The sequence below is a fragment of the Mus pahari genome, chromosome 3 (assembly GCF_900095145.1).
Source record: "Mus pahari chromosome 3, PAHARI_EIJ_v1.1, whole genome shotgun sequence".
NCBI classification, from domain to species: domain Eukaryota; kingdom Metazoa; phylum Chordata; class Mammalia; order Rodentia; family Muridae; genus Mus; species Mus pahari.
The window spans coordinates 112,960,195-112,970,309 of NC_034592.1; the positions used below are offsets into that span (position 1 = coordinate 112,960,195).

General features: G+C 47.3%; 1 protein-coding gene across 2 annotated transcripts in view; it reads left to right on the forward strand.

Annotated features, from left to right (window-relative positions):
• Positions 1-9,802, forward strand: part of Stk35 (serine/threonine kinase 35) — a 30,109-nt gene extending 20,307 nt beyond the window's left edge. Inside the window, exon 3 of one of the 2 annotated variants that reach the window (XM_021193792.2) lies at positions 5,185-9,802. In XM_021193792.2, the coding sequence (XP_021049451.2) occupies positions 5,185-5,261 (77 nt within the window). In that variant the 3' untranslated portion in view covers positions 5,262-9,802. The remainder of the gene's footprint in view (positions 1-5,184) is intronic. The other variant, XM_021193791.2, reaches the window with a different exon arrangement.
• Positions 9,803-10,115: the final 313 nt, after the last annotated feature.

Below are 10,115 nucleotides of genomic sequence, written 5' to 3' on the forward strand. Positions count from 1 at the left end.
GCCTCTGCCTCCCAAGTGCTGGGATTAAAGGCGTGCACCACCACACCCGGCTGAGTAAAGCCATTTTTAAAAAGTAATTCCTATTTATTTATTTGCCATTTTACAGATAGATATTTGCCAGATTCTAATTCTGCTCTTGACATGAATCATGTACTTTACCTGACTTATACCCAAGGGACATAATCTGCAGCCGCCCCTGTCAGTGTTGCCACGTTTGGGCTTCAGGAGCTCTCTCCACATGAATGTAGAATCTGCTTTTCTTTGGTGGTGGTGGTGGTGGGGGTTTCATGCTGAGAAGCTGGGAAGAAAAGGAGACAGGAGCCTCTCTCTAACCTGTCAAAATGTCAGAAGAGTCTGTGCTTTCCATATGCTGCATTTACCTGTCCTGCTGTGATGGTGTGAGAGAGCCTAGGGGGTGTATAGCTTGGTGCCAGAACAGCACAGGCTTCATGGTAGCTCTGCCCCTTGCTAGATGTCAGAGCGAAGAGAAATAGCCCAGCTTTCATAGGTGTGAATAAGCTTCCCTCGATACACTGGCTACTCAGAAGCTTGGTGTGAGTGTGGGTAAATACTTTGCATTGAGGTAGGAACTTAGTCAAAGGCAGAAGATTTTATAACCATGTTTTTTCCCTTAAGATGCTGTCCTTTTAAACATTTCTGAGAAGTTTGGAAATTAATTATATATTGCCATATATACTAATTTGACAATTTCTATCAGTCATTGAATATATGAGTTTATTGTAGCATCTAACACCACTTGATAATCTAATAGCTCAAAGGGAATCAGCAGACCACAGTGTAGATAATAGAGGTTATAATTGTTAGGCCTGTCCACTCACCACAAGGCAGATTCCTTGCAAAGACTGTTCTTTGGACATGCTCTCTGGGAGAATACAGCAAGTGATCTGGAAGGCTAAGGTGACAGATGGGGAAGGAAGCAGAACGGTGGGAGCTAAAACCTGAAGCAGGAAGGAGCTCTGACCTGAGGAGAAGGCTGACTAGACACCTGGTGTAGATGCATGCCTGTAATCCTAGTACCTGAGAGGCTGAGGCAGGAGAGTTGTCTCTGGGACCATTATGGTAAAGATTGCTATCCTCTGAATGGAGTTTACCACCATTTTATTCTCTCACCTCATAGAGAAGATACAGGATAGATCCTGAGTTAAGCCTTGACTCCCAAGGTAGTCATGATGACTTGGACCTGTAATCCCAGCACTCAGGCTAAAGTCTGAGGATTGCCTTGACTTAAAGACCAATCTGAGTTCTAAGCCAGTCTGGGCTATAGAATAAGATCCTGTTTCAATAAAGCAAAGTTGTAAGTTCTAGGTAGTCTGGTCTGACACCCTAAGAGCCAAAGTGACCATTAGTACATGACAGTGCAGTGATTTGAGTATGTAAGCTGAGTAGTGTAGGTGAAGAAAAAGATGGGTGTCTGGCAGTTGACTGGAGTCTCACTCCTTCCTCACAGTAGACCTCAGTGTGCATTGCACTGTCTGCATTCCAAAACAGGAAAGGGTGGGAGACAGGCACCCATCATGGTTGTGAGTCTGGCTCCGAAGCCTTGGATGTCTCCTGGGAAGCCTATGCCTTTCCTTCATGGAGTCTGGGAAGGAGAGTTGTATTTCACCTGCCATGTTTCTAAACACATTTCATAAGATAATACAGTTTATTAATAAACTAGGGGCCAGAGGAGGGAGGGATCCAGTTTTTCAAACTGTTTGTACTTATTACAAACAGTTATTTAAAGAAATGACACTTAGACATACATGACGAGAGGATGTCATGGGGAGGGTGGGAGGTTGACACTGTCCTGACTCTAGTCACATCTTTCCCTTGTTCACCCACTCTTCTAGTTTCTGTACTCTAAGATGCTGATGGCTTTAATAGGAACGATTTGTTTCCCCAGCTCACTGAGTAGAGCAGACAACTGCTCAGCTGGCAGGGGAGCTAGCTGCTGGAGTTCCTGTGGCTGTCACACCTTCCTACCTTGTACCCTGGGCATATGACAAGTGCCTAAGACAGGTGCCTGACCCACAAGCTCTTTGCTGAGCTCTTTCTATAAAATGTAAGGATTAGATGTGTTTTAAGCAATAACACTTGGCTCCTGCATCTGAAAGGATGCAGGTTACGTGATAAAAGTAGAGGCTTTGGAAAGAGACTGGTCTGTATAAACTGCTGACTCAGCCCTTCGCCCAGCTTCAAGCTCATCCTCTTTAAGGCCTGGATGACACTACCTCCTACTTCAGAGTTGCTGGAGGATGCAAATTTAAACTGAAAAGCTTTGTAGGAGGGTTGAAAGTCACCTCACTGGGTTACCTATCAAGTTGCAAGTGCTCAATAAGATGTGTTATAGAGAAATTGAGTTGTACTGTGGAAACTTAGTCAAAGATCTGAAGTAACAAAGGTAAGAATTTATAGAAAACCTGATAGATCACCTTCTGTCCCAAGCTGAATTTAATGTAAGCTATTAGGCTTCACCAGCGTTGAAGCACACAGTGAATGTTCTAGTGGGAAGTCTGCAGAGGTTCTAGTCTCATTTTTGTGATGTGTGCCAGTTACTCCTTCTCTCTGCACCTTTTCTTTGGAAAAAGTTGTCAAGCTCATCTTGACATGAATTGTGGGATGTAGTTACAAACTGTAAAGTCCATTATAGATGGCTACCATTTGTCATTATGCTTAGCAGATGTGGCTTTAACTTTCAGGAGGGCTCTGGCTAGGAGTCTGATAGCAACAAGGAAAACCCTGGTTGATGCTAGGAACTACATCATGCTATACCCTGGGTCACCAGGGGAGCCAAGGATGGCATGTGTGGTAGGATGATAGGAGCTAAGCAAGGGCCCACATGCTGGAACCTGCACTGCTCATCAGCTAACAAGTACTCAGGGCTGGCTGCTTTGACTCTAAGCTGGATGGCCTTTACTGTTCCTGTTGAGGTGGTAAAATGTGCTTCTGCAGAGTCCTTTAAGCATGCTGTGGTGTGTGTGCCCCCAGGGCAAGGTACACCTGTCTGTCTTGTTTGACCTACTGACCTACAGAACACATAGACAACAGCAACAGGCAAAAGCTACAGAAGCTCGGATAGCTGCCAAGTCATCAGGGAGTATATGAGTCTTTCCCCAAGTTGAAAACTGGGAAGAAATCCCCAAGTGGATTTTAGGGGGAATCTTTTAATTCCTATTGCTAGTAGGGCAGCAGATGCATTCATGAAAGAGTAGGCCTCAGAAATAAGAGTTTTCTTTCTAGACTAAATGTTCTTTACATACAGACTTTGGGTCTAGTTAATTTTGTGCATGCTGATTTTATTTATTTTTTCATATATTCTCACTGTTTTCCCCTCTGATTCTCCCAGGTTCTCTCCGTCTCTACCTACCAAACTACTCCTGCTTTCTTTCTCTTCTTAGAAAGCAAACAGGCAAATTAAAACAAACAAAAAACCCATTAATTAATTTTTAAAAATTTATTATATAAGTACAATGTAGCTGTCTTTAGACACACCAGAAGAGGTCATCAGATCCCATTACAGATGGTTGTGAGCCACTATGTGGTTGCTGGGAATTGAACTCAGAACCTCTGGAAAAGCAGTCAGTACTCTTAACCACTGAGCCATCTCTCCAGCCCCCAATAATATCTTTCCATGGCACCTACAACCACTTGGGATGGCTGAATGGCTGAAGGTACATTCAGAGTCTAGCTGGAAACATTGGCAAAGGAGAAGTGAATGTTAGAACTCATAGAATGTCAGAATTGCTGTAGGCCCTATGCTTGATATTCATCCCACTCACATCCCAAAAGGGACAGACGGAAGGTTTCTAGAGGAAGAGAGGGGCAGACATGCCCATTCTGGTGTCACTTTGTGAATGAGCTAGGGCACCTGTCCAAGACCTAAGGCTGTGGGGCCAGTGTTGTCTGAGTATACCAAGCACAGCTCAGTGGAGAAGGGTACACACTGGGCTGGAGCCAGGGCATGCTTCTGATGCTGCAGACAGTAGGCTTGATGTGTCTAGAGAAAAAGGAAGCCACTGAAGGGTGGCAAGTGCACAGGAAAGGACCTGTGTGGGTCAGTCGTCTAGGGAGAAAGTAAGCATTTGAAAACTTGAGGACATTGCTGCCCAGATGACCTGCTCCGTGTAAGACAAAGCTATACTTAGCCATGTTCTTAAGTGGCTCAGAACATGGGGCTGACCCAAGGCTACTTAATCTCTATAGGCTTTTGTGTGCTAGGTTTCCTTGAAGGGCAGCTTCTTGTTTTATTCCTGAGGCCTCGCATCAGAGCACTTCCCAAATAACAGCCAGTGCTCATGGGGCCAGGATCAGGCATTCTTCTAAGTGTGTGTGTGTGTGTGTGTGTGTGTGTGTGTGTATACAGTTACATGTAATGATGTTTCAGGTAATAGCAGGCAGTACACAGTGGTGGTCCAATAAGTATACTGATATTCAGACAGCTCTACATTTATTGTATCATTAAGCTATGCACAGCTTAGTTTTTGTGATTTGTAAAATCCCCGTGACATAGGTTATGAGACTAAAGAACAAAGGGCTTGAATTTGTGCAGTCAGCTGGCAGAATGTAATAAGACACAGTTTTGTCTCCAGAACACTTACTTAGTTATAATCCCAATAGATGATGCTGTGGCCAGAGTGGGACCTACCACTCGGTTCTGGGAAACCTTGCTCTGGGTCTACCAAGAGGTGGGTGGGTGGGAAGAGGATGATGGTGTAATGTGGTCTCTTTAAAACTTGTTGCTTAATGTAGTGTATGTAGGTTCTCAGATGCTGAACACTATTAGCAAAATCTTACAGGGGTTGCTTTGAGGCTGTGACAGCAGTTATTGAGAGTGGAGAAGAAAGGCTGAATAGAACCAAGACCATCAGGAGAACAGCCTGTCTGGAATGGGTCCTGTGGGGTACAGGGAAGCTGGAGTTAGGAAAAAGGTGTAGGATTTGTGTTCAGCTTGGTAGCTGGAGTCAACATGTCTTAGGTTCCCCCTTCCAGGTCTCCCGTAGTCACAGGGCCTTGGAGACCCCAGTCTCCTTTCCTGAGAAGGAAGGTAGAAGCCCAGCTTCCTTCGTGGGAAGTATTTAGAAAACAGTGTGCATAGCTTCGGGCTCAGTTTGGATGGGGTGTTGGCTCTACCCTTTACCCACTGATCCAATGTCCACTCCTTGCCTGCCTTCTGTCTTCCAGGTCGATCCTTCCGGACCCACAGCCTCATCATGTCTCGGACAGGATGGCAGAGGGTACAGGTGGTGGTGAACTCCTGACAGCTGGACCTCCCACAATGTGAAGCTTATGCTTGGGCTGCCCACTCACCCTTCTCTCTCCTTCAGTAGAATAATAATTGTTTTTCTAAACATTAAACCATCAAGACTTCTGAAGAGCAGAAGGCTACACTCTGGACAGGCACCTTTTTATTGATTTTGTTTTGTTTTGTTTTGTTTTTTTAAGAACATTGAATGTGGACAAAGCTTATGCATATAGTCACTGTTAATCTGTTAATTTAAGTTAGGAAGCAGTTTTGGTTTTCTCTTTCATGTTCTGTTTTCTTTCTTACACACATCTCAGTTCTGCTTTAGCACCCCATTTCCCACAGAACTCTGTCTACCCAGAGTTTGGTATTTCTCCTGGAAAGGGATCTGAACAAAGAGCTAAGGAAGCAGCCCCTGAGTTGCCTCCCTCCAGATGTGGGAACTGCTGGACTCTTTGGAAGGGCTGGTCCTGGCCGGCCCTCAGGCCTCAGCAGGATCAGAGATGAAGAAACTCAGAAGAGGAACACCAGGGGTTGGCCAGAGGGACTCTAGAAAGAAAACCTAAACCATGGGTTTGGTTCTCTTTAAGTTCTTGAGAGCCCCAGGCCACACCAGGACTCACTGTAGTGGGCATTGCTTCCCTCTTTTGCCCTTTCCAACTGGGGTCCCTGAGGAAAGAGACCAAGAGTGGTCATCCCGTCACTTGGGGATTAAGAGACTCCACCCCCACTCCTTGCACAAGCCTATCTTCTATTAGGACTGTTGTGCCAACCCCGTCAAACTTGGTCTTCCTTGGCCTCTTGTCACTACTATGGGGCCAGTACCTTTCACCCTCTCCTCCTGGATTGTCTTCTCTGTGTGCTACAAGTCCAGCCTGTCACAGACACTACCTAGGTCTCAAGATCCAGTTTTGATCCTTGCCGAGTGCCCTTAACTGGCTGCTGACATCATTTCCTCACAGTGAAAGGTGTGCCCTGTGTACCAGGATCCCTAGTGTCACCACTGGGTGACACTGTCAAGCGCCATCTCTCTGACCCCCAGGGACTTCATGTTAGGTGATCAACCTCCATGTCACTGTTGTCTGATGAGAAGAGAAAGGACCTGCCTTGAAGAGGGAGGTATGAGGCAGATGGACTTGTCCAGGTGGCTAATAGAGGCTCATAGAGCAGCTAGCCATGTAAGCACCCCGACCTAGATCCATGACTGCTGCACACACTTGGACTTGTACCTCCTTGCAGTGTTCCAACAGCCTCCTGAGGGAAGATCTCCTCCCTCCAGCTGCCTCATGGACCCCACCATTCTCTCTGGTGTTCCCCTCTACTTAGATGCACCTTTGGTTGCTCCAAAACTTTCCGGACTTTTCACCTTGTTCTGGTCTTGTGGGATGGGGTCTCTGGACAAGGAAAGAAGGGATCTGTGTTCATTCTTGTTTATACTTCCTAAACTAGCACAGGGTGGGTAGGGAAATAAGAGGTCAGGGGGAGTGTTCCCTCAAGCAGGGGTCCCTTGTTCCTGCAGCATGGGAAAAGGCCAGCACAGCTGACCCTGCTTAGTTAGCTCTGTCCACATTTCTCTTTCCAGCCTTCTCGTAGGCAACTCAGCACCAAAGTTTCTTTCCCCTCTTGGCCAGAGGTCAGCCGCTGTTCCTGTGGGTGCATGACTGCTGGTGGGAACCTTACCTTGTGCTGCATGTGATAGCATCTCGTCTCCTTGAGTGACTTTATAAGCAGCCTCCTGAGCCTAATCAGAGTGGTCTCTGAGAGGGTGGGAACAGCGGCGTCCCCTGGTTGCAAGATACATTCCATTTCTGTTCTGCTGCCCTCCCTTCCCTTGGGTGCTGCAATCTCTTTGTGCCTGAGCAGATGGGGAAAGCAGTCTTGAGCTCAAGACCCCAACTCTTCCTGCTCTAGTCTTGCTCTGGTACCTGGTAAAGGCTCACTGTCTGTCTACCTTGTTCTTCTCTTTCCCCTTCTCTAACCAAGGCCTGGGTTATAGTGCTTTCCCACCATACTTTTCTTGGTGTCGGTGTAGCCTCTGCAGGTTGCGGGTGGGTAGTCTAGTGAAGGGTAGCCTGCTTCCCTGCACCTCATCTTCCATGACTCCCAGCTGCTTCTGGCCTGGAGATTGCACCTCTTTCTCTGGCTCCAGTGAGAGCCAGGTCCTGAGCCCCAAGTGCCTGTTCCTGCTGTTTTCATTCTTCCCTCCCTGTAATCCCTGCTATCTATCACCTGCCAGCTAGCTGCAGGCTGGCCCCAGGACATGCTTGCTGTGCAGTGGCAGGTGGTTCAGGCCCCCTATGGGCTCTGCAGTCTTCTCAGAGTCCAGCTCCCTGTCCCTCTTAGAGACCGGCATCCTTTTCCTCTGTTACTTCCCTCTTCTGCCTGTCTGGGGTGCAGGCTTGCCAGTAGTAGCTCTGGGGCGTCCGATCTCAGGTGCCTCCAGGTTTGTTAAATCTAGAAGTTTGCAGAACTCTTCATGTTTGTCCTTTTGTGTGTGTGGGGGGGGGGGTGGTGGTGGTGGTAAGGATTGCCTGTTGGGAGACTAGCCTGGCCTCAGTTCTCCGTGCTCTGAGCTCAGCTCCCCGTCAGTGAAGGAGTCAGCAGGACAGATCATAGTGCCTTATTCCATTGTCTTCCCCAGTCCAGACTCAGCCAGAAGCAGGTGGCTGTCCTCTGGCTCATTTTGTCACTTGTACTCACAGTCTCCCGCTTGTATATAGCCACAGGGGAAGGAAACCTGAGCCCCCCAGCCACCTCCTGTGGGCTATAGCCAGACACACACCCCTTTTGCCTGCCTCTGTGGCCCTCAGAGCAGCTTTAGACCAGGACCAAATGCTGCTGCCCACATATGCACACTGCCTTTGTTCCTCCCTGTTCTTAGCTCTAGCCAGGATGACACTGACTGCACCATCCAAACTGGTACCAGCTAACCCCCTCTGGTCACTGGAGACCAAGGTTCAGGCTCTAGCCTCACCTAGCTTAGGGGCACTGGGGCAGGGAGTAAGAACTCTAGTCCCACCTTGAAGGGTTTGCCCTTTGGCTGCCTGAGGGATGTTTTAATGTTTACTTAAAGAAAATACCCTGTTTACAGCTGGAGGAGAAACGTGTTCACACTAGGTGAAGATCTGACCCTGGATAGGGCCTGGCCTCCTTGTGGCACTGCCAGTAGTAAAGTAACTGCAGTGGTGGTGAAGGCAGAGAAGCCCGGAGTGAGCAGAGGCCCTTGACTCACTCCTCTTCCTAACCCTGTGGTGCTGAGACCACTCCCTGTTTTCCTCATAGCCTTCTTGCCCTACCAATCCCCACGGTGTCATTTCCTTCCTCCAAGATTCTCAGCTCTAACATATCACTATTTTAGAAAACCAGTGTTTGCAGCAATAAAGTTACATTGTTTTGTGTGAATCTTATTCCAAGAAGAGGAAAAGAGCATTGTGGGAATCTGTTTATGCTATTAGCTGTTTACTGTTTGAGAAGATGGCTTGGAGGGATGGATGATATGGCTTTTGACCTTTAGGTATCTTGAAGAGTGGGAAGAGCAAGAGTTTGACTGCTGTCCTCCCAGGAGGGACTGTACTGCCCTTGCCTTACTCTGATGTGCCCCTTCCTGCCCTGCCCACCAGGAGTTCTCCACCTCTCTTCCTCCTACCCCATCTGGGGGCTCAACTCTAGCCGGGTCTTTGGGTTGCCTCTCCTCATGACTGGATCTCTCCCTCTCAGACAGCTGCTGGGAGCCTACCTCGGAGTCGGCTGAGCTTGGCTGAGCTTGCTCCTTCGGCCCTCCAGGCCAGCAGACTCTGGAGGCTGAGGCTTCTGCCCTCTCGGACTCTGAGCTCGTGCGCACGGGTCAGCACAGGCCCGACTTTGAGGGAAAGGAGCCTTGTCAGGACACGTGCTCTGGAAGGAGAACCCAGTAGGTACTGGCTCACTGGCTGATGTCAGTATCCACAGTCATTGCTGAGGGCCAAGTCTGCTGCCATTCGTCGATTCATTGCCCAGGGCCCCTAGGATTAGGGAGAGTACCAGAACAAGTGGGCCTTTTTTTTTTTTTTTTTTTTAAATCCAGATGAGATCATAGGAAGAAGAAAATCTATTTGGGGGGCTCCCCCCCACCAAACACTTTTACCACAAGGGCTCCTTGCCATCAAAACTGGAGGATATTTCAGTTACTCTTAATGCTCATGTGGGTCAAACTTGGTTTTGAGGGAGGTTTAAAACCAGGCACAAAGTATGTTTCAAATACTAGTTAATCCATTTTTTTTTTTTTTTTTTTTGCACAGAAGCTGGTAATATAGGACCTATGTGTGAACAACTTTGTATGAATATTTTTTGTACTTGGCTTACTTGGGTTGGTATGATAACATATTTAAGTTCCTTGAACACTGTGGATCCCCCCTAATGTGTATGAATGACTGAAACTTTGTAAATTAAGGGACGTTTGTGTGAATAAAGTTATTTGATGGGGTCAAAAAGCCATATGCTATTTGAAAAATGAGTGTTTTGTGATTTTTTTTACCACCACCACATTATGATTGATGATTGGGGCTAGAGTCAGAGCCTGAGCCCCAGCATTTCTGACAACCTGGACTTGCTGACCGCCTTCAACAGACCATTTAAAGTAATAATGAGAAGCTGGCCAGCTGGGACAGATAACAGCCTTAATGCACCTCTGTCTTTCCATGTGATGAGGAAGTACCATAGCTACCTTCAGAGCAAGTAAAGAAAAGATCCCATGCTGGGCTAGGTCTTGGCACACACACACAGGTTCTCTTCTTGAATCACCTTTGGGATTCTAGGAGTCTGGAAAGCTGAACTGGTGACTTTCTTGGCACTACTGTGCAGCACGTGTTGAAGCTCTCCTGTCTAGTAAAAA